The following is a 24,883-nucleotide window of genomic DNA, read 5'->3' as shown; positions in this document are numbered from 1 at the left end:
GGGGCTATTTCTGAGTAATGTTTTCTGATGTGAAACAGGAACTCTGTGGGAAAAATACTGCAGTAATAGACATGACTCTTGAAATCTTCAGTGCAGAGTAATTCAGATTGTTCTGCACAATCTGTGCATACATTTTACTGAATGAAAAACACGCAGTGCAATTTGAAAAATACCTAGCCTGAGTGTTATGGCTGTAAGCATTACAAAAATGTCACTATGTAATTTACTAGAAAATGGTAAACTTCCAATGGGTTTTGAAACATCCTGTAAAAATTAAGGCAAATACAGCATTCCAGCTTGGTTTTTGCAGAGGCACCATGAAACAAAACAGAAAGTATTTACAAATTAAATTTGGTAGCATAATGTCCATATAATCTTTACTTATCACTATTGCTATATTATATGTAGTTTTGTAGTTTCGATAAAAATTATTTGTGCACTGGTTTGTCTTTTCCTAATCTGTTTCTTGCCCTCTACCTGCAAGACATACATTTTTGAATGCAAATAAAAATAACAATAATAAAAAAGCTAAAAATGCAAATTAGGAGTTTAAGTTCCTAAGTGAATCCCTAAGTGACAAGTCAATGCAAATCCTCTTAAAACTTGCTAAAAACCTTGCAAGCTCACGTGCTAAAGTATGCATAGATAAAGGAAAATAGGGTATGAGCCAGAGAGTTCTAAAAATGAAGTTTAGACATAATTTGGACAATTGCATCCAGAATACTCCAGAGTTCCTCTACTTGGAAAAGACTTCTAAACACACAAATTAATGTTGCTTAGAAATCTGTGCTGTGGAGTTCTCCAAGCACCACAGCTTAAGATTATCCCCTCTGAACCAGACATGAGGTTAAGTCACTGCTGAGTTGTTTCAGCGATTCTCAGCAGTAGAGGCCGTTCTGTCTGAAGCTCCTGTCACTGAAGTGTTACTCTGACTTTCCTCCTTGTGCTATAATGCAGCTTTTTGACGTCATGGAATTTGCTGAACTGGTGGCAGGCAGATTCCATCCCTGCAACTCAGTGCGCCACAAAGAGGAGAATTCACACAGATCTTGTTCTCAACCTTTTTCAGTGGAATCATCAAGTTGTTATCATCTAATTATTACATGGAACATTTAATGTGATGTGTGTTATAATTACGAATTTGACCAGGACACATTAAGGAAAAATCTTAGCTTTTCATCAAGTGAATGGATCATACTTCAGAAGATGTGTGAGGTTATTTGCAGGAGTAATGCACAGAAGTGAAGAGTTCAGTCTTGATTTATGAAATGCACAAGGCACATTATAAAGCAAATTTGAAGGGCAGTATGCTAAAGTGATGAGGACATCTGGGAGAGGTTCAGCAGTGAATTAAGCAGCGGCATAAGTCATCAGCTGTTCTTTGGTGAAGCTGTATATCAGTGGGAAAGCTATGAAATTTGCAGTGGATTTTGGTTCAGACCGAAGCAGCTTAGTGCCAGCCCTAGCCATGCCATCAGTGTTGTTCTGGGGGTGTCTTTTGCCCCATCACCTCAAGGCAATCACCAGTTAGTTTCTTTCCCTCCGTGCCTCATGCAACATGACACTTCTGCAGGTAACAGTGCTGCTCAGCAGTTCAGCCCTGCATCTTACACTGTACAGGCAGTTTACCATGCAGTTGAAGGAAGGGAAAATAACGCAAGAAAAAGAAGACGGAAAAAAAAGATCTGAAAAAGGCCAGATAAAGTTTTAGGGTTGTCTGACTTCTGCAGAACCTGAGGATTTCTGTAAGAGCTGGCATGTTACCTAGGAGAGGAATGGTCACTCTCCTTCAAGGCTCAGGTGATGTAGGAAAATCAAGTATACAGCCTTTCTTCGCTGCTTACCACATTAAAACAAGTTAACAAAAAATCTCGCATCTCCTTATCCACAAGACAGGTCTGATAAACTGGGCTGTAAATACATTCATGCTTTAAGTTTTAAAGTTGCAGATTGCTTTAAAAGTGAAGAGGATTGCCTCCATTTGAACAGCCTTCAAATTTCAGAAACAGAAGTAAGCTGCAAGAGAATAAAAATACAGCATTTTTTTAATAGGTTTTTATTAATAGATTATTTTTTTTTTTAAAATAGATGTACTATTTGGAGAAAAATACATGTTACAAATCATAGAATCATAGAATGGCTTGGGTGGAAGGGACCCCGAGGATCATCCAGTTCCAACCTCCCTGCCACAGGCAGGGCCACCAACCTCCAGATCTGGTACTAGATCAGGTTGCCCAGGGCTCCATCCAATCTGGTCTTGAATCTCTAAGTAAATAAATCAATTTGCTCAGGATTTTAGTGCTTTATTTTTTAGTGCTTTATTTTTTAGTGCTGAAACAACCTATTGTCTAAAGATGTCCTTCTTCCAAAAGATTGCAGGTTAGGAACTAGAGAGATGACAAGATCCTTTTAGGAAGGCATTTGGTACTCTCGCATTATCCACTGATCAAAAAATACACAGCATGTCCATTTTCCTCCAGATACTTACAACCCCGCATATTTATGTGAGATGTATGTATGTATCTGTGACTGATTTCAAAACAGACATTACTTGATGTTTAAAGTCGCTGAGCTTATGCCATAGAGAGGTGGGTGAACGCATTCAGAATAAATTTAGTAAATATAAAACAAATGTACTTGAAGACAGTCAGTTATGCATGACTTTGTCATCCTGTGATGGTGCTTTGGCTAGATAAGGGTTTTGTTGTCTGCAGTAGAAAACACAAAGATGAGAGATGTGAATTTGTACACCAGGGATTAAAAAAACTATAGATGAGGTAATGCTCTGCAAGAGATAGAAAAACAAAGGGGCATGGGGAAATAAAAAGCTTTACCAGCATGTTATATCTGACGTTGTTGTCCTTCTCTCACCCACACAACAGATCATTTCTTAATTCCTCCATATGTTTCCTCTGTATTTTTCATTAATTGTCATACTTTGCATAATCAGTTTCATTCATCTAGATTTGCTCCTCTACTGCAATGTTCTGACTGATTAGTCTCTGCAGCCTTCTCCTTCAACTACTTAATGATAACTATCTTTCCTCCTAATTTTTTTTCTGAAGCAGCTACATTTCTCAAGTTGCCACTTGTCATAGGAATTTAGCAGCATCCTTGTATCAGCTAATTCCCCCATATCTCTGTCATTCCCTCCTAGTAAGAAGTCTTACGTTCTCTTTCCTGGGAACTCTGAGACAAATGATATTTGTGGTTAAACTTTCAGAAAGAAGCTTCAAAGCCATTATAGGCAGAACTGCTCCTGTGAATGTCATAAGCAGCTGTCTTTTCAAATGGATTTTTATGTGGTGCACAAAAACGTAAAGGTAGAAGGAGGCCTTATTATTTTGCACAGAATGCAAGTCTCATGGACGTGACTGCATTGGCAATCTGCGTGGTTCCAAGAGACATCCCACTTGGGTAGCATAAGACTCTAGTCTAGTTCACCTGTTGATTTTATGAGCTCGTCAGTATAGGAGAGAAACGGCTCCGAGAATTCTGATGAAGAGTTTTTGTGTGGAACCTGATCTCTTCCATATTTATGCCCATATATTTCTGCTTTCAGTGGATTTTTAATGGGCAGTGGTATTTTTGCCAAAAATGATGTCAGCTCTTGTCTCATTTTGATTATTGGATTAGATGGTTATATATATGTATGCAGTCACATTTATGAAAAGCAACAAAACATTAACTTATTTAAAAGACTCACAGAAACAATTGTTTTTTATCTCACTTAAAAGATAGGACCTCATAAGTGGTTTCTTGTGAAATAGACAAACAGAAAGGGGTTGGTTTCTGCTTTTGAGAAGTGCTGTTTATTTTTAACAGCATTTAGATTTTTAATTAGGGAGTGAAAGAAAGGCATGAGATACTAATAGTTTGTAATTGCACAGGCACAATGGTTGACTCAGGTTTGGGGTGGGCCAGCTAATCTTACACTATTGAGATTACTCTGTCATTTGGCCTCAGCATCTGAACTACCACAAAATGAAAATACAGTATTGTCATTACGAAGCAAGATGTAGCAGTAACCTGTAAGAAAGGCACTTTTTTTTTTTTTTTTTTTTTTTTTTCTGGAGTAAAGGATGTATTTCAACTGTCAGACTTCAACACTGGTGTATGGGAACTGCTGAGCCATGGCCTGAACCACTGATAGAGCAACAGGGGAAAGGACCCGGTTAGCCCAGGGAGCACAGGTGAAGGCAATTCAGCTGTGTGGCTGAAAGGGGTGCAGCCTGGCTGCTCCTCTCTTAGACCCCATTTAAGGGCTGACTGACGTTGGGGAAGGGTCTCTGGTTGGAGATCCCTCCCTTGGGGAGTTTTCCCTGTGAGTCTGGCTTCATTCTCCTTTGTAATGCCTTTCCATCACGCTAGTCCCTTTGTTGTTATACTTCCTGTATCCCTATTTCACCGCATTGATCTTTCTGATTGTTACAACTGGGAATGCAATTGGTTGAAGCATATACTCCTTGGTTTTCAGCTGTAAAAGTGTCTATAAGAAGCCAGTACTTGTAAGAGGAAAAACTGCATGACCATAGGCCTCTTTGTCACTGTACAGCTACCCTTCTTTTGCTTTTTAGGCTAAATAAATCTCTTTTGAAGACTGGGGATTTAATTTCTTCGGAGACCAAAGCAAAAGTAGTAAGGTGAGGGGAGAGGTATTAGTTTCAAGATACTTAACCACACATATTTATAGACTGCGGACCTTATCAAATAGCTCATCTTTCTGTTCAGGAGCTTATTGTTAGGAGTGGTTCTTATATTCTGCTTTTCCTGTGGTTTGGCTATAGGGAGCTTTAGTATTTCATTTGTGAATGCTACATGAAGTGCATTTAAAAGTACATTACTCTGTGGTCAGTTACAGGTTTTGATGTAATTTAACAAGAATGACAGTACTGTACGTTTACATAGCCTATTCCTCACAAAAGATTTCTGAATGCTAAGAAGGGCATGCTCATTTTATCATATGATGGGGTTTATTGTGTCATGTACTTGTCAGAGAATAAATGATCTAGGAATGATCTTTCTCTGCTTGAAAGGTCAAAACTCCCACAAATGTAAGAGGCCACGATCCTCAGCGCTGTCTCATCTATTAAGTTTAATGATATCAGTTTTCTGAGTGAAATGGGTTGCAATGTTACCTCATCTTACTGCAAGTCTCGTCTTGATTCTGCTACTGCCTGTGCAGGTAGGTGAGGAGAGGCAAACTGCTGAGCATCTGCAGAGCTGCTTGGCCAAGTTGCACAGTGCTCTTGGGACTTAGTGCTCCTATGGCCAAGGAGTTGGTTGGCTGATTGACTTACCTCCTCTAAAGGGACCTGGGCAATAAAGGTCTTTAATAAGCAGACAAGTCTCTCCTGAGGGCATGAAGAGAAAGGAAAAGTACTTCCAAATACCTGTAGATGCATAAGTTACCCCCCTTACTCAAGAGTTATTTTTCTAGATCTTTGTATATGAGCACACATTCATAGTGATTTGCCAGGAGGCTTTTAGCCACGCTACATTCTGTTGGAAAAGACTGTGGGTTTTATAATTTTAAATTATTATTTTATAAACAAGTATTCAAAGGTTTTTATTATTTATTTGCTGCTCTTCTTGAGAGGGAAGGGATGTGAGGAGAGGCTGGCAAACACTAAGAACATAAGAAACTGTAAACTGTGCTTTTCCAGCCAATAAAAGTTGTTTTAAAATTTTTATTCTTCAGATTCTTGTTTAATTCTAGTTACTAAGTCTCATGGAAAAAAATATATCATTATCTTATCCTGTACTGCATGTTCAGAGCCCTTGATAAATTAACAGAACAGTTACTCAGAAAAAAAAAAAATTACATTTTTTGATTGGATTTATGTTTATTATGCAAACATATCTTCTATATTCTGCATTGAAAACACATTTAAAAAGACAAAAATAGTAATAATCCTGCTCAGGAGCTATTTCAAGTTAATACTTTACTATAAAGAATTGAGTATTCATTAGTAACTCCTGGATTCTTATTAGGATTGTTTTATTGTAACACGTAATTTGCTTGAACTGACTACATCTTTCTCAAAATAGTTTTAATTACAGAAATAATTTTTTTTTAAAAAAAGCTTAGTGAAGATGCTTACACAACAGTGCAGCCATTCTCTCTGTGCCAACTGGAAATCTATTCTTAACAGATGGAATTCATCAATCTGCAAAGAAATAACATATGAGGCCTTTGCACCACTTACACGTAACTTAACCTGTCTGAAGTATCAGCTTATTTAACTGAATGCATATTTTGGAGGAATTCTGTACATGAACATGATATACTATGGGTCAGAACACAAACATGGCCCACAGTATTTACTTCTCTCTATAGTGATTGTAACATTTATCCTTCTTCCTCCTGGTAATAGTACCACTGCAAATTATTTTGGCCTCACATTCCACTCTTCTCTTTTGTTACCATTCTGTCTCAGTCTGTTCTTGTCTTTATAAATCAGTAGATATGACATTAATCCAAATGCTGGTTCAGGGTAAAGGCTATAGCTAGCCAGAAGATGAAAACTTGAGAAACAGCCTACCAGGTACTGAAAACCAATACTTTGCACCTACTTGATGAGCTGGCTGATTGCAGGCCTCGCTTCTGTCTTAAGTTCACCAGCTTTAATGAACAGAGTAAAAATGTAGCCCAGAAACAGCTCAGAAAGAGAAGGTGTGCTGATTAGACATTATAAAGGAGGTATCCTCAATATGGAGAAAATGACAGTACCAAGCTGATTGACCCTGTGGACTGGGGTACTGAGAGAGAGATGAATTCATTGGTAGCAAGTGCAAAATCACATACTTAGGAATAACAGGATATCCAGCTACAAGAGATTTCCCAGACAGATTTTTGTTCCTAGCAGTGCTCTGTGACTTTGAGGGGCTGTTTAAAACTTTTTTTTGCATTTCTGACACCAGAAACCCTTAAGTGGTGTGTGGCTGTTAGACCTGAAGCTCCTCAGAGCTGATACTGTGCTTGTATTTTGCAGTAAGTAAGCATTTAGAAATAACATCATAAATAAAACAAACTGGAACATCAGTCATGGCTTCCAAGGTAAAATAAGTTGGAGGTGAAAATTATATCAATAATAAGTGTGTCGACTTACTGATGTTTTATTAGATACGTATATATTTATATGTGTGTGTATACAAACAGCCATTTCCATCTGTATCCTGTGCTGTTTTCTCTTCACAGAAGTAGTCTGCTTCCATTCTGTCATGTCTTATTTATTTGATTTCTTTTTTTAATGCATTGGCTACAGCAATGTTCTGTTAAATATTGAAAAGTTTCTGATTTAAACCTGACTGTGATTCGAGTTGTAAATACTTCTTTAAGACCTATCAGCTTAAATTTAACGTTAGGCTTGCTTTATTTATTTTTATTGTTTTAATTTTGTTGCAAGACCAAGAAAGGATATACTTAGTTCATTAACAGTAAATGAGGAAATAGTACAGCTACGCTGTCAAGGAAATGAAAGAGCATAGAAAATACATCCAGTGCTATTTAATTAATGTCTTTACTCTGCACTGTCCTACTTCTTATTCTGCATTCATATTTAAAACACAGAAAACAGCTTCAGTAGACAAAGAATAATTTTCCTGCTTGCTTTCAATTAAATAAATACATTTCTAGAACACAAAGAAAAAAAATCAATTATATGTTTAAATCCAGTGGTACTGTCTGGTTTTGTAATGTATGAATATAAGAGATTTTGGCAGGATGTATATTCCTAGTTCTTTGTTGTTAGAGTGTAGGTGTTAAAGCTGCTTACTAGGTGGCATAAAGAAGGGTGCTGTAATGGAGCCTTTGCTGGACCAGCACAGTTGTGCTTTAGCTCTTCTTCATATGGCTTCAGCAAAGAAACTTCAACGTGGTGAGGTGTCCAGAGGGAGGATAATATACCCCATTCCTTCCCTTCTTTGTGCAAAAATTCCTCCTGTAGCCATGGAGCTCTTGCTGGTGCAGAAGGTGCCACGTCCACCAGTCAGAGGATACCCTGCTTCCAGGGCTTAGCTGCAAGTTTCTCTGCAGACAAACAGAAGCAAAGCCAGATTTGCATTTCACTTGTTTTGATTCCACTACTTAAAAATAATCTCAGGTAGCTTTTTTATTTTCTTGAAAGCTGCTCTGTAGAGACTAGCCCTAGGTGTCTGTCAGATTCTTTGTTTTCTCGTCATATTCCCTGCTGGCCTCCTCAGAAGCTGGTTAAATTATGGGGATTATTCAGAGCTGCACTGGATAATAAAATGGTCTATTGATTAGTAGAGTTCTAATTACTTGTCTCATAGTATGAAAGAGAAATAAGAAGATTTTATAGTAAACGATGAAGAAAACAAATAGGGTGTTTCCAACATATGGAGGGTTATACATGGCCAAGTGTGGCCTTGTACTATGAGTGCTGTGATTTCAAATTTATCATCAAGAGCTTATTTGACTGCTTACAAAATGGTGACTTGCACAAACAGACTGCTTGAGAGATAAGCAGCCAAAAAATCTAACTCCTTATATTTTTTTCTTGTAATATTCTGCACATATACTGGAAGAGTAACATCGTGGTAAGCAGTATGTTTTTGACTTGTCATGTCTTGTAGTAACAAAATTGAAGTTAACTTGTTGTTTTAAATACTGATGTACCAGTTGAATATAAACAGTGTCACAGCTTGAAAAATAGTGAGCATCACTAGGTAATGGAACCCTTGCACTTGTATCATGTGCCTCAATCTGGTTCAGTGTATCAAATTGCCTCTAGTCTTTATTTAAAAAATGAATATGTACTGTACTTTCAACCTAGTTTCTCTAACAGATGTTTCTCTTGAAGACATGTAGAAAAATGATAAGGAAGCAGGCCTCCAGTTTTTGCCTGGGAGGAGAGCAGTGCTGGCATCCTCTCCTTCCTACTGCTGAGTACCAAGGTGATGGTAGCAGTGCTTGCCAGACGAAACTGTGTTCTCACTTGTGCTTGTAGGTGACTGTGCTTCCAAAACAGGTGTGAAGTGGAGGCCAGACTTAGGAATCTTTAGAAAATAAGGACTGAAAACCTGTCAGATTCCCTGTTGGTTTCAGGGAGACCCTTTTCAGTGACCCTTAAATGCATCTTCCATTGTCCGCAGAAGTCTTCTCAAGAATTTCTATATGCTGTGCAATGCAGTCTTGTCTATTTTTTTTTTTTTCCTAGCTTCTTTTTTAAAATGCTGTGAATTTCAAGGAAAACCAACCAACACTGCCTAACAACTATTCTGCATAGTTCTTGCCCATGGCAAAACAGCTGAGCCAAAGCAGTAATTTAATTAAAGTGTGAAAATCGTCCTAATTCTCTCAAAATAATCAAATTTCTTTTTGTTGCAACTCTTTTGTTTTGTTTTACTAGCACTGTCCAAGTACCATGGGCTCAGCTTCCTGTTCTGTTATGCTTTTCTAGAGAATGAGTTTCTCACTTGGTAATGAAGCATTTCCCACTGATTCTTGATTCTATCCGTGGGCTGATTTGACTGGGGTGCAGGCTCTCTTTGTTTGCTTGCTTTTCTTCCATGGTAAACCCCTCTCCTTTTAAGCCTGGCTGCTGACAGTTCAGTGTCTTATAGACGCAAGCAACCTTGTCAGCTCATCCGTCTGCTCCATCCCCTGTCACCCGCAGGTTGGTGTCAGACCAAGATGTCTCTTCTAAATGTGAATTCCTTCATTAGTTCTGCACTCTTTCTCCAGGGCTGTAATTAGAGCCCTTCTGATAACCAGCACACAACTGCATCCATCATTTAGCTCTTCCTTTGAAGGGTTTCTCTCTCGGTGTTCCCATCCCTGTCAGCTTACAGGTGGCTCAGTTACTTTTAGCAGTTCTGCCTGGATCCCTGATCCACGTCAATCATCCTCCCCATAAAGACTGAGACACCCAACTCATGGAAGTCCTTAGCATTGCCAGGGCCATGGGATAACCACTATCTTCAGATGTGGGTGAGCAGCCAGCATTACGTGGTGTGAACTTTAGTAAACATCTGTGTAGTTATTCAGCAGCTGCTTTATTTTTCTGCAGAGCACAGAAAAGAAACGGGGCCCCGATTCTGCTGTTTACCTGACAGAACAGTCAAAACAGGCATCTGATTAAAGAGGCTGCAGCAGACACCCAGCCTCAAGTGGGCTTCTCCACATCAGAGGATAATGGCAGCATTTACTAGCAGCCAAAGTAATTATTTATTAGGATATGAAACCTTTAATTTAGGAGGAATGTTTCACATTCAAATATACTTTTTTCCCTGCACTCCCACACTGTAAAATGCAGCAAGGCCAAAAATTAACGCATTTCTACATCTATTTCTAAGTTACGTGGGTGGCTCTGAAATGGTATGATTTTAAAGTCGAGCAAATAATATACTCACAGCAATTTTCTTTGAACCAGGAAGGTTTTAGACACCTGAAGATCCAAATCAATCAAACCAAATATATTACATTCTCTGCTCTGTTAGCTTTAGATTTAAACAGTTTTATAAATGTGGAATTGCAACAGGAACTCCCCAGTTCCTCGAAGCTGCTCTGATAGAGCAGGGCAAAGTCATACTTGAAGCAAATACACTGGAAGCCTATGACTTTGGTTTCCTTACCACTCCTTTAACAGTTGCTATCTGGTGTCATATAGAACACGTTTCATCATCCCATATACATTTTGATGCCATTCATGTAGAAGGCCTATTCAAGAGGATAAAGTCTTTACTGACTTGCACTCTGCTACAGCTGGTTGAAGTCAGAGATTGTAAGGAAGGACAGAAGCACTTTGAATCAATTCATTTGTGAAATACAGTATCGTATTAAAACATTTAAGAATCAGTTCAAGTGTTGACAAAGGTGTAAATAGTTTCACTGTTTACAGAATAGCCCCACTGCAGTTGCTTTCAGTTTATTTACTTACACGCACACAGGTGTGCATTATGTACCCTGAAGGAAAGAATACAAAGACGACTTTTTTTTTTTTTTTGCTGGTTGTTGTTTGCTGGCAAATAAAAGATGACTGTGGAAAACTGCAGGATATGGTCATAGGGAAAAGCAGATGTTCCCCACCTCCTGTCCCAGATTACATTGCTGCTTGAAGAAGGAGAGAAGCTGAGTACAGTTTAGACATTCACTTCTGCTCATCCACTGCTCTGAACCTCTGCAAGTAATTCAGGCTCTTTAACAAACACAAGACTTGGACTACATCCACTGAAATGAATAAAATGAGCACGGATGGAGAACAGCACCTATAGAATTGCTGGGTGCTAGTTTAAAATAACATACCCAAGAGATAGGTCACATCCCTGTTCTATGTTTCTAGTGCCTCTGTATCAAAGAAGCAGATGGGCACCCAGGAATCTCTGAGAAGAAAAAGCTAAGCTTTTTTAGGACTCTGTGACCTGTACAGAGGTGCAGAAATCAAGGATTTCTGAAGATGTCCTCATGAGTCTTTGAGACAATGGGCAGCCAGGTGCAACTGAAGGCAGCCTCAGTGCTTCCTGGATTGCTTAAGGGATAACCTCAGCCCTGTCCTCATGTCATGCTCCTTGCATTAAGGAATAGCTGCTTGTCACACCTGGTGTATTTGTGTAAATACAGAGTGAAACAGACCTTTGCAAATAATTAGATGTTGTCATCCCAGGTTAGTTTTAATTAACAAAAAGCAGCAATGATTCTACAGAATTTCAGAGCGCTTCTCTGGGTTTGTTTCAAATGATGTTTGATTCTTTTCCACGGGCGGATATCTTACACGGCTTCTTTGTATCTGCTTCTGTAGATAGGATCTGTCTAGGAGCAAAATTGCTTATTCTTCTTTTACAGTTGTTCTGCTTTAAACATGCTTCCAGCAATGTGTAATTTTGCCATTGCAAAAATGCTGATTTGCAATTGTTTCCTCTTAATCATCCTCAACAAGTTTTTCAGTACAAATAGCTCGCTTCTTCCCCCTTCCTAACTGTATATTTGTGGATCTTTGCATAAAATTTGCCCCTCCACCCCAAAAAAATGCAGTGAGGACTTATGACTAAACCAGTGTAAGCAATCAGGCAGTGTTAATATTTGCAGGGGCAAGAAATGTAATTTATGGAGACAATTGAGACAAAATAAATGTGTCCAATATAATTAACATAATAAGCTGCATATCATCCAGTCTTCCTGTGTATTATTATGACTATTTATAAACCAGGTGTACAAGGATTTGAAAAGAGTCAAGGAAAGCTAAGGAATAAGAAGTAGCTGGTAATAAGAAATCGGGGATGAAAATATGTATGCCTAGGAAATGAGTACTTTCATTTGTTTCTAGGCAGTTGAGGTTTGGGGATGACGTTCATTGGAAGCTGTTAGTTCCAGACAGGTAGGGTTGATGTCAAGTATGGTTTCTTTAGAGGGTTTTTTTTTTCTACTATATAGATAGATAGATACATATATATTTTAGCTTCCGTTGAATTAAAGAAGAAGTATATTGGCCTTTCGAATGGGGGAAGGCAGATCCCTTAAAGATTTTTATCACTATTGAGCTTGTTTCCAAAGACCTGTGGGAGTAGGGGTATCCGCAGGCCAACCCAATAGGTGCAGTTTGGCAGAAGCAAGGTGGGGTAATTCTGGCCTCTGGGAATGAGATTACAGGCTTTGTCAGAAACAGTAATTTTATCACAGGTGCAGAGCATGCTAGATGTTATCCTGATGACAAATATCGGTGTCATCACTTTGTATTTCTCAGAGTTTGGTAGTTTAGCAGAGTAGAGTCTTGCAGAAGTCTCCAGAGGGAAAGTGAAAATGTCACACTGGCAGCATCCCAAATGCTGGGACATGCTTGTGACAGAGTAAGGCGACTTCCTTAATCCCTGTCTACTCTTGGTAAAATTGCTTTGTGTGTGAGTAATTCTGAAATCAAACCCTCCAATAGACTGCAAATCCACACGTGCCTCAGACTTGTCAGTTGTGTTTCCTATGGAGCACGTGGGGACTTGCTGGTGACTGGGCTCAGTATGGACTTACTGATTAACTCATGCATTTTGTTTCTCTAAACACACAGTGTTTGTTGTTTGTTCATACGGAAAATAATTGTGTATAAAAAAACTCACTCCCACCTGTAGCTGCTTCGTTTGTGCCTGCCCTTAGGCTGAGGGGCAAGAACTTAGGGCCTCCACCTTCAGCTGAATTGAAGGCCCACTGTTTCTTGTTGTTTTTAACATAATGGGATGTTGCAGGAAAAAAACAAAAAAGGAGTATTTTTGCTCTTGAGTAAATATAATAGATATTTTTACCTCTATGTCTCTGCAGTAGCAAGGATTTTTAATGGTGTTTAGTCTGTACAGTTCTTGTCTAGTTGTTCTAATATACAGCATGTTTAGATCAAAATCCAGTTTCAAGTTGGCCTATTATTCTTGGCTCTTTGTGTTGGATTTTCTGACTTTTGTGTGTGTAGGTTTTTCCAGCATAAGGCTCTTATTTCAATAACCATACAGGCTGTGGTATTTACAACAATCTCTTGTGGTATGAGATAGGCACCGCGTCCCTCATTTACTGTCCCTCACTGCATTATCAAGCAGGTTTTTGAGTGACATTGTGTATGTATTTGGGAAAATGTACACATTCAGCAGGACTCTCAAGTACATCTTGAGACCGTATACTAAAGCAAAATCTTTCCATTCATTGCGTTCATGCATTTAGTGGTTGTTGTTTTTCTTTTGTATATTTGGCCTTGATTCAACACAGCACTCAGGAGTTTGCTTCAGTGTACACCCTTACATCTGAAGCCAAGCACATTTTCAACTGTTTTGCCCCGCTGCACCCGTAATTCTTGCATCTTCAGATTCTATGTGTAAAGTCTATAATAGCCATACTGCCTACTGTATCTCCATATCACACTGTTTGTCCTTAAGGTTGCCAGGATTGAGATCAGGAGCCAGATTTTGCCAGGATGCAGCTAGAGCAGACCTAGGGCAGTACAATGAATACCTTCTGCGTGGCACTTCTTCCAGCATTCACTACCTGTAGAATAGAATCCTGTAGTGAATTCACTGCAGAGAACAAATGCTGAGCTCCTGCTAGGGACGTGCAAGGCTAATTTCATTGTAGGCCATGTGTTAAGTGGACACGTCTGTTATTCTAAGCACTTCAACATGTCAGGAGAGCCCTAAGGGTCCAGTAGGGTGGGGGGGATAGGATAGGTTTTGAAATGGTCTCAAACTTTTCAACGGGGGAGGGGAGGAGGGGGGGAAAGAAGGATGGTTGGAGTGGATTTAGTAATTCGTTTATTTTTTTGTTTATTTACTTGATTCATAGAATGGCCTGGGTTGAAAAGGAACATAATGATCATCTAGTTTCAACCCCCCTTCTACGTGCGGGGTCGCCAACCACCAGACCAGGCTGCTTAGAGCCACATCCAGCCTGGCCCTGAATGCCTCCAAGGAGCAGATCCCGGTTCTCTCCCGTTCCTGCCGCGGAGGTCCCACGGGGCAGCGGGGGCCTTTCGGCAGCTCCGCTCCTCGGATGATGGCGGCGCTCCCCGCTGCGCGCCCCCGCGCGCGGCCATTGGCTTGGCGGCGGCACGTGGCGGCGGGCACGGCTCCTCTCCCCGCCGCCGCCGCCCGAGCGCCGGGCACTGATAGGCCGGGCTGATGCGCAGGCAATTTATCATCCCCGTCTCCCGCGGAGGCAGGGAGCGCGCCTGTCACCAGTATTGATTTCAGAGGATGGACTAGATTTCCTAGGATTTCCATTAAGAATTAAGGAAGGGGGGTGGGAGGGGGGAGGGGGGGGGAAGAAAAGGAGAGGGAAGAAAAAAAATAATAATAAGGGAAAAAAAAAAAAAAAGCTGTAAGCACGCAGTGTAGCCAGGCAGACATGGATATGAGATGGCACTGTGAGAACTCGCAGGTAGCTTCTTCTCCTCTCCCGGCCGGTGCAGAGCGCAGGCAAAGCACTGCAGCATGCAGGGATTCAGAGACCATTAGGCTGACAGGGAGCGGGGCGGGCAGGCGGGTGGGGGGGGGGGGGAGGAAGCATTTGCAGTGATTACTGAAAATGACTTTTTTTTTTTTTTTTTTTTAACGTCTCCTGGAGATTGCATGTCGTTAATATTGAGATCAAATTTCTGCACGGTATCTGTTGAAAATATAGAATAGATTGGAAATTGTGCTGCTGGTACCTGAGCATGGATGTTGCTGCTTCTCTCTTCTGCTTTGTTTGTTGTTGTATTTTTTAAGCAGTAGGGATGGTTTGAGCATGTTTGCTACAACTGAGAAGAAAGGAAAGGAGAATTGAAAAGAATCAAATAAAAGCATGAAAAAAAACTGCTTCCAATAGCTGCTTTGTTGTTAATAATTAGCAATTATTGTGGCTTAAAGGATGCTTAAACCCTGAGCATGCATGCTGTTCCTTGGACTGAGAATACGTGCGTGTGTGTATATTTGTTTTGCTGTGATTTGTTTCAGTGAGCATTTGCTCCGTTGAAATTGCTGTGAGTTATCTGCATGCTTTGATAAGAAAAATTGCATAGCAATGAGTGACTGTCTCTGACTAACCTGTATTTCATGATATATATTGCCAAGTGGCTTTGTTTTTACAGGAGTCCGTTTTGATATTTGAAAGGGGGGGGGAGAGGGGAGCATAAATCAGTGCATGTTTATTTTGATGGAAGTATTTGTGTATTTTGAAAAAAAAAAACATTTGTTTGCTTGCTTTTAACACTGAAGAACAAGGCTGTGTATTAGTTGATTTATATGATTAGTTGATTGCTTTTAACACTGAAGAACAAGGCTATGTCTTAGTTGATTGATAAGTAACAAACCTTTAACGCATCTGATGTAAAGCAGCATCCCTTCCCAAGCTCTCTGTGATCCAAGAGGTGAGGTGGGGGGGGGGGGGCGGGGAGAGCGCTGAGCTCTTCCAGGAGAGCTTTGGTCCTCGTTCTCCCCAGGAAGAATGAGAATGCCTTGGTACGGGCACATGGGAATTGTGCTGCACCAGGTGGGAGCACTGGGACAGCAGGCAGGGAGAGGGTGAAAAGGAGAGCTGCCAGCAGAGGGGAGGGGGAGCAGCACCTTCTAGCTGTGCAGAAATGTCTCCTCTCTGCTCGCTGGTGGAGGAAGGAAGCTTTTCTGATGCTTTCAGTGCAGTCAGAGGTTGATAAAGTGAGGAGTGTGGCTGGTCAGATTTCTCCTGTTCTGTGGGCTGTAACAGCTGTGTTAAGAGGATGTATGGTTTGGGGGGGGGGGTTTCTTCTTGACGTGTTTATGGAAAGATCTGGGGCCGAGCTGTCTTTTGCTGTTGTTTTGGGCTGTGATTGTTGGGCTGAGGATCAAAACTTTGCTTCTGATGTACCAGGTGTATTGTGCAGTCCAGCCTGTGCTTCTTAGCTGGGCTTCCTCAATGTCCTGCCAGCAAGCCTTTTTTTTTCAAATATGCATTTAAATCTCTTAATACGCAACTCTATAAAACAGCTCTTAACTTACTGTTACGGCTTTTCTCTTTCATACCCCAAAATAAAACATTTGGGGTTGTGTTAGCATTTTCCCTTGACTGATGGCTCTGGCCTGACGGTATTTTAGGCCACTGGCAACTACAGGCTGTAAACTTTGTGAGTGAAGTTTGCCATTCCCAGCTCTGTTTCTAATAGTCCCCCCCATCACCTAGTCATTGTATGTAATTTGACACAAATGACAGCATCTACTTAGAAGAAGCTTAGGGCTGAGGCAGCATGGAAATTGAATTGCCTCTCGACTCCCTAATATTAATGATCCTTCCAGGTCAGCACAGGAGTAATTGCCAGGGCAACCTGAGGAATTGTCCATTAAACCTGCCTAGATGGTAGCTCACTTGTGGAGGGATGCATCCCAATGACACATGCAAAATGAATTCCATTTGCTTAATACTAGGGCTGTTAAAGTTATGAATATCTCAGAAGCCACCCTGTGGTCTCAGGTTTAATATTGAAGTGATTTTCCTGGTATTTTAGGATTGATTATGAATAAGGCTGGGCAGATTTGCTTTAGATATGACTGAAAAAGAAATCTGCAGAACTATCCGGTTGGTGCTCACATCTTGAAAGATGAGCAAAGGTACAGTTTGATCTAAAACCTTGTGACATAAGGCTGGGGAAGAAAAGTTCACGTTGTCTATGTTCCTTAGTCCTTGAGGTATCTGTACATTTGAAATAACCCATTAGTCAGTCTAAGTTTGTATATACCCAGGCAGCCTGATGAGGTGGGCAACTGGACCTTTAAATCCAAAATCAATATTCAACAGGAATTCAGAAGAGACAAACAGCCTAAGGACAGTGCTTAAAAACTCAGCTGTGCTTTATGTCTTGAAGTAATGCTGATTTAGCAAGAAATCCCAGTCACGCCGCGAGAGGATTTATTTTGTGACCTTGTGCATTTGAGATGACATAAAAAGTTCTGGGTTGTCAGCATGACTTTATCGAGATGAGGAAATACAGAGGAGGGGCAGCCATCGCTGCTGCCATTAGGAGAGGTACCTACGTGGAGCACCAGAGAAGATGGATGCATGCAAAGGGCTAAAATAATGCTGCTTCTGAAGAAAGCCTCAATTTCTGTCTTAGCCAGGAAAGGCTTGGCAGTTGGAGCCTGCTGATAAGCAGGAAATGGTTTTCATAACTTTCTGGCTGACATTTTCGGTAGCTTGAAATATTTTGTGGTTCTTTTTAGTTGTGTGTATTAATATGAAGTTTAGTCATTTGTTTGTTTCAAGCGCGTGAGTGCTTACAAATGAAGTTGCTTTTCACGCAACTAACTGATGAGCCTCCAAAAAAAAAAAAAAAAAAAAAAAGGGAAAAAAAAATTGCATTTATTTTGCATGGTCTGTCAGCAGTAATTGACTCTGTTGTGTTCTGTGGGTGTGTTTTCTGATGCTTCTGACATGTTTTTTCAGCTTCAGTTTTTTCAGTCCACGGGGCATTTTGTTCTTCTCATGAAAGCCACTTTAAGCAGCAGATTCAGGAAGGGTCTGACAAAACCACGAAAGCTTGTACTCACAAGTACTGTGAATGATCACAGTATTTTGTGCTGCTTTTCTACATTGCTTCTCTTATCATTCTGTGCATCTGAACTGTGCTTTATTTCTCCCTATAGGACTCACAACTTGATTTAGCTGTAGTTGCGCATTTCAGTAGGGCTCATCTTTCTTTTTTCAGCTTCTATCTTACAATGCCTTACGATCAGGTCATACTTCCAGTCTAAGTACCATATTTAAATGAGGCAGACTGGTAGCTGGTTGGTTTTTGGTGGGATGCTGTAAAGGAATTCAAATTATTACTCCATGCTCATACATCCAGGTTGCTGTTAGCAAGTAATCCTGCTTGTTTTTCTGTACTAATGCATTAGACTACCACTAGGAGGAAAAAAAAAGAAAAAAAAAAAAAAAGCATATGCAAACTTAGAAATCTTTGTGGAAAACTCAGGGATTAGAACGCATGTTTTTTATTGTAGGCAGTTTGGTCATTTGTGGACACACGCTTTGGTCCTGTGCATCAATGTGGCTAGGTTTCCAAAGAAGGGTGGAGTTAGGGTGAAATTCCACCAACCTTAAAGTCAGTGCAGTTCTTTTCATTGACTTGAATGTCTTTGACTGTTATTCCTGGCGGAAGTCTGAGTGGCACAGAAGTGTAAGTATGCAAAGACATCAAATTGATTGCTTGTAGTGGATAGCTTCTAGACGTGTACCAGAACTGAAGCGGAATATGAGCAAGATGGCATTTTCACCAAGATTATTCATTTTGAGTTCCATCTCATGAACTAAATGTCTGCCAGTACATAAATGGGAAGCTTTCAGATGGCCAAAATTCTGCAAAGCATTTCTTGACACTGAAATGTGGTGACATTCAGGACCTTAGAACGCTTTCTGGTTTGAATTTGGCCATGTCTTTTTTGGCACAAATCCTAAATTGAATAGAACAATTTATGCCCTTTTGCACAGAGTAGATTGTATTTCTTGGTCAAGTAATACTGCCTTGTTGGTTGGTTTCTCTAATTTGATTATGATATGGCTGCAAACACAAGTGTACAAAAAAAACTACTGAGCTACAAGACTCAAAGTAACAAGTTTCTGAGTTTTGTGTTTGGTTTTTCTTTCATGTAGTTCTCCCAATTTCTTTCATTATCTTTCTGACCTTTTTTTGAAATTCCTTTCCTAGTCCATTCTCATTATGACACCTCAAAGGCTCCATCATTACATACGCCGCTGATGTAGTCTCTGTGCTGGAGGCTGGGGGAGGTCCTTCTCATTTTTGTGTTGTTGTTTAGTGCTGCTTTACCTTAGGGCATACCAGAGTTTTGTTGGATTTTCAAATTTGTCTGTAAGATTACTTGAACTGTTAAGCAAAAACAGTCAGCAAGGTTCCTTTGCTCAGGCAAAGTGTTGTGAGCATCCAGGGCTGTGCATCAGTGTTGTTACCACTACCAGATTTTATAATTCCCTCAAAGCAGAATGTCCATCTGGGGTGCAGCTGCACCAAAGGAATGCAGGATGCCTTTTGGTTTTTATCTTTTGTCTTGGAAGACCAATAGGTCTTTAAGAAACGCAATGCTCACATAGTACACAGAAAAGGAGCAAATGTGCATTACTTGTGTACAGTTTGTTCTGCAGTAGAAGCAAAAATGGAGTTCATATGGCATTAGGAGTACAGGCTGGTTTTGAGTTCCTCAGTCATGTTACAATTGCTTAGTAGAAGGAATATGACAGTGGACTAAAAGTCACAGTTTTACTTTACGTACAGCATAGATGTATTCAGTTCTGGCATTTAAATGTCAGTAATGCACTGAAGATTGGGAAGCTGAGAAATTGAGTATGGTGGATCTTGACAAAGAGCAAATGTCTATCTGAGGGAAGGAGTGGAGACCACTCAGCCAAAATCACAGCAGTCTGGTTTAAAAAAAAAAAAAAAGCCCTCTGGTAAGTAAGCTCTACTCCCAAATGCAAATATGTTCTATGCCACTGAGATCAACGTCAGACATGGCGTCCCGGCCCATGCCAGCTTCCCTGCAGTTTGTGGAGCCAAGCTAAAAATGGAGATCATGATTTCATCAAGGATGTCCATCTGCCCCGAACAGCCTGAGCAGCCCCGGGCCCTCTGCGTCTGAATATCTGCCGAGTCTCCGGTGAGCATCAGTGGCTGATTTCAGCCCTGTCTCATCAGTGCCAGGAATAGCTCTGCTCTCGTCCTGAGTGTAAAGGGCACAGTGCTGCAGCAGCACACCTTGTTCGTCTGGGGACTTGGTCCTGAGAAATGTTGGTTGCATCCTATGATTTGTATGGACTTGAGCTCAGCCTGGCGTAGTGGGGAGCACGTAGGGTTCCCATGTTGTGTTCAGCATGTATTGAATTATTGTTCGCAGAATCACTGAATATTCTGAGTTGGAAGGGACCAACAAGGATCACTGGATCCAACTCTTGGCTCCACACCACTGCCCAAATTGGCGTTGTTCAGCTTTGGTTAGGAAAGGACTTTAAAGAACTGCCTTTCCATTACCCAAATCTCTGTTTATGTTATTCTAGATAACATCACAGGCAGAAGTTTCTGCTAACTCTTGCAGCAATCAAGGCGCACAAAATGGCTAGGAGAAAATGAGCAAAATTTATTTATTTCTGTTGATGTCTTAAGTACTAAATTGCTCGTTGTGTGATTTTTACCCAGAGGTTTACCAAAGTAAGGCCCCTCACTTTTCTCTGAACGTCACTGACTAATGTCATCCGTACCAGCCTTACTCAGCTCCTGTGCAGCTTTACCTGTGCAGAAAATTTATATTGCTGTGTAATTCCCTTTTCTGCTGGATATACCTAGGGAGAAATGTAAGTGGAATGACATCTGAAAAGGCTGCCTTTCTGACCTTTGCAAAACAGTCCTTCAAGGTTACTGGTGATTATGCATGAGGCAGGAAGGATACAGATTGACATTCAGATCTCTCTGATTTTGTGCAGCAGATGGTTAAGAAGGAAATGATAGCAACCTGTAAGTCCGTAAGAGTGTATCTGTTGCTTTGTGTGATTTTTGTTTTCTGGCACTTAATAATAACAGGTAAATGAGATGGTCAACTTAGTCCTGTAAAAGTCAGCTTGAGGCAATGTCACTTGCATCCAAACTGTAATATCCGTTCCCAGTGCCATAGGGGTGATTCATTTGAACCAGAAGAGAGCAGGAGCTTTTATGAGAGTGTGATCATTCTTGCATTGTGCATCCACTGCAGGGTGAGAGGCTTTGGCAGCTGATCCATGACCCTTGCTCCTTCCTTGCATTGTGCTGAGGGTGATATGAGCATCTAGTAGTCTTTCTGTTATTCTTTTTATAGCCCAGTATCCAAGTGGCTTCAGGGATTCAAGTCAGCTTTTCAACTTAAGGTATTGTATGAATAAAGCAACAAAAAGTAGATCTGAAAATGCAGCATAGAGTGATAAATGACCGTTGAAAGGCTGCCTCAACTGTAATTCATTTCATTTCCAAGAGAAGACTCTCAGTTGTGATTAGTTAAACAGGAGCATCTGAGATTACTAAATAATATGATGAGCACAGTAAATAACTTCATTCTTGAATGAACTGTAGTATCAGTTGTGTGTCAGACTGTTAGTGCATGGCATACACCTGTACTACTGATGAACTGTAGAGAGCAAAATGGAAAGATGTTGCCTTGGTTGTGTTGATACCTGGAACACGATCGCTTTAACTGTTGGCTAAAGTGTTCTCTCCCATTTTGGTAACTGGCTTTATTGAATTGCTAGTCTGTGTCTTTCATAGCTAAGCACACCTAGATGGACAAGTGTTGGCACTGTGTGTCATGCGCTTCCTGGCCTCACTTCCTTGCCACCTGCAGTATTACCAGTGTTTGTAACTGCAGTTCCCTCCTCCATCACTGGAACATCTCACTTCTTGTTCATTTACAGAAGTGCCACCAAATAGGTAGTTTCTCTGTTTTAGAATCTGAGGATTCAAGCAAGAATTATGTAAAAAGTATTAAACACATTATTCTGATATTTTGGAGCAAGTTTCACCTACACTTCTGTGCCACAATTTAACAAACTCACACACAGTTCATGTGAGCTTTGCAAATTGTCTTATACTAAAACATTAGCACAGGTATTTTAAGATATTAAAAATAATTCTGTTTTGCTGTGAATGTTTTCTATCAGGCTTTTCCTCTAGTACTGGTGTCCCAGAACCAAACATCTACCTAATAAGGAACATCAAGGCTGGTAAATAAATTGTGTGTTCTGGTGAAATTATCCTCAGTGTTCTAACAACTAAATAGGTTAGAAAATGTCATCGTGCTATTTCTTGCATTTTCCAGATGCTGCTTAAGTTTACCTTCAAGTTCAGTGTTTCGCATCTTAATGTATCTCCTCAAATGCAGCAACAACTCTGTAAAGCTATTTCTTTGAGTTGGGATAGGCTTTCTCTTCCAATTAAACTTTGTTAATTTGGAGGAGGCATTTGTTCCTCCTTTATATGGTTCTGCATGGATGTAAGCCCGTGTGTTTCATCAAGGCTGGGGACTGTGAGTGATGCACTGGTCCTCAGATTGTGAAGACCGGTGGGGTCAGCAATCAAAAGAAGTAGAGTGTTTTATATAAATTATAATATGTATATATAATGCATAAATAGATACATATATATGCACATATACATAGCTTGTAAATTTATAGAGGCCTAAAGTAAATGTTAGCAATGGCACAAGTTGCTGGATTTGATTTCTCTTTGGAGCTGTTCTGGCGCTGAAATACTGGAAAGGATGCTTAGGTCAATAGGTAACTCCTACTGACCCAAAGAAAGGGGTTTCAGGGGTGTGCACTGCTGTAGCACACACACAGGGTTGGCATCAGCGGTCAGGCCACCAATGCTCCTCATGCTAGCGGCCTGGTTTCAGGCTGTACGTATGGTGTGTGCCCAGTCCAAGGTGTTTGTGTCTGACAGAGCTGGTCAGGTCTGAATGCTGAACAAAACGCTGGCTTCTTTCCAAGGGTTCTTTTGTTTGGTTGTCACTACATAGCAGGTGGCTGACTGAGGACCAGATATATTTTAAGAATTGAGATGGTAGTGTTTATCAGTGAAGATTTCCTTTCTATCTCACTGCAGATGTCAGATCAGGACAGAGAGTGTGCTCTCCTTACCACCAATCTCAGCCTATTAAAACCTCAAAAGTCTTAATAACTGTCTCTGCTGTTCTTGGTAGTCCATTTGGAGAGATGTGGGGTTGCTTTTTTCTTTTTTTGTGTATTTTGTTTTCTTCATCTGTTTTTGTTTGTTTGTTTGTTTGTTTTTAAGTCATTTAGAAGTGTTTTAAGTCATTTACAAGTGTTACACTCAATTCTTAAAACCAGCACTCCGGAAACGTTTGGGTGCAACGCTGGCTTCTTAGGTCTGTTATTTCTTTAGGGTCTGGCAATCCAGCTGGGCATCAGTGTGTCTGTCCCTAAATACCTATGTGCTGTGAATACCAAGGCTGTACATGGAGCTGGTAGTTCACATGCAGCAGTTCCACTTGTGCCCTTTACATACAAGTAGCTCCAAGAACTTGCCTTTAGTGTATATTTTTAAGCAATATGGCCAATGTGCCATAACCATACATATGCCACCAGGGGTTTGCTAATTTACCCACCTTGATTCCTTACTAACACTGTGCCTTGGAAGTAGGCAGTGTTCCCAAGGTCACACGCTGGTTTGCTTTAATGTTAGAAAACTGCTGAAGGGGTGTTGAGAACAGTGAAATAAAGTCTGAAAAAGGATTCGTCCCTCAGCGGGTGCATTGAATCCTGCGTGCAGCCATGGGCTGCAGCTGTGGAAGGCAAAGATAGTCATAAATTAGCCTTGTGGGGACAGCTCATTGGCAGCTTCTCCTTCAAAGCAAGACCCTTTCTTGTGGTATGTGTGTGCATATTTCCGTGCTAAGTCAAGAGCAGTGAAGTGTTGGTTTCCTATATTCAAGTAGAACAGCAAAAATACTTGATATGCAACCTCCCATTTTTTGCAGTGGTTCAGCTGTAGAGGACAGCTTATATATTTGAGAACAATCGTTGAGATGACGCGAAGAGAAAAATGTTATATTTAAATAATCTGATTTTAGGCAGAATATCTTCTTTGGCCAGATGTGCTACCCCTCATTTCTCAGTTGATATTATCTTCAAAAGCCCTCCATAAAACAGACTATTAAATGCTAATTAACCTCTTGTAGGTAGCGGAAGAGAACAATCAATAAATTGCAGAAAGTGAAAATATTTCTTACATGAGCCATTTCTGGATAATTCTATAACCATTCCTGGGTAATCCTATAACTCCTTTTAAAAACTAGGAATAGTAGTATCTAAACCTTACAGAATGGAGGAGTGGGGGACACAAAACACCAAAACTTAAAACAAAGCACCACAAAACTAACCAAACAACAACAAAAAAGCAACAACAAAGTAGCTTTTTTATTTTTTGCCCATTAGCTTTTGGGCAGAGGGAGAGTCTATCAGGATCAAATAGTAACAATCAAACAACGTTAGCCTTTCTATTTTAAAAATAGAAAGTGACTTTGCATCTCCTGATGTATAGAAAGGATCTCTGCCCATCAGTGGCATGGGACAGATGTCATAGTCTCTTCCAGCTAGCAGAATTTCCATTCAGATTCAATAGAAATCTCTGACTGAAGGCAGAGGAGTGTTGTTCAAGACAGATTCTAAATCAGAGTTCACAGTGGTTCATTCCACAGGAACTTGTTCATACTTATCTAATCTGGACTCACTTAGGACTGAAAAGGAATTTCTGGGTCATAAAGTCCTGTCCATTTCCTAAGTTCTTCTACCATTGAAGTTTTGGATGGACCTTTCTAACAAAAGATATGTATTGGAAGTCTTTAGGAGATAGAAGCTGAAGCTTTCATTGAGCTTAGGAACATTGAACAGTGA

General features: G+C 40.3%; 1 protein-coding gene across 25 annotated transcripts in view; it reads left to right on the top strand.

Moving 5' to 3' along the window:
* The window catches only part of NRXN1 (neurexin 1), a 641,583-nt gene that overhangs the window by 577,459 nt on the left and 39,241 nt on the right, over window positions 1-24,883 (top strand). For 2 of the 25 annotated variants that reach the window (XM_090134784.1, XM_090134783.1), the window contains exon 1: window positions 14,760-14,866. The exons of the other annotated variants lie outside the window; for them this stretch is intronic. In XM_090134784.1, the coding sequence (XP_089990910.1) occupies window positions 14,834-14,866 (33 nt within the window). In that variant the 5' untranslated portion in view covers window positions 14,760-14,833. Of the gene's footprint in view, window positions 1-14,759; window positions 14,867-24,883 lie in introns of those variants that run through there. 25 annotated transcript variants of the gene reach the window in all.

Source organism: Phasianus colchicus, chromosome 2 (genome assembly GCF_987193195.1).
Source record: "Phasianus colchicus chromosome 2, bPhaCol1.hap1.1, whole genome shotgun sequence".
Classification (NCBI taxonomy): domain Eukaryota; kingdom Metazoa; phylum Chordata; class Aves; order Galliformes; family Phasianidae; genus Phasianus; species Phasianus colchicus.
The sequence above is the reverse complement of the archived record's forward strand: the minus strand, read 5'-3'. Positions and strand labels throughout refer to the sequence as shown.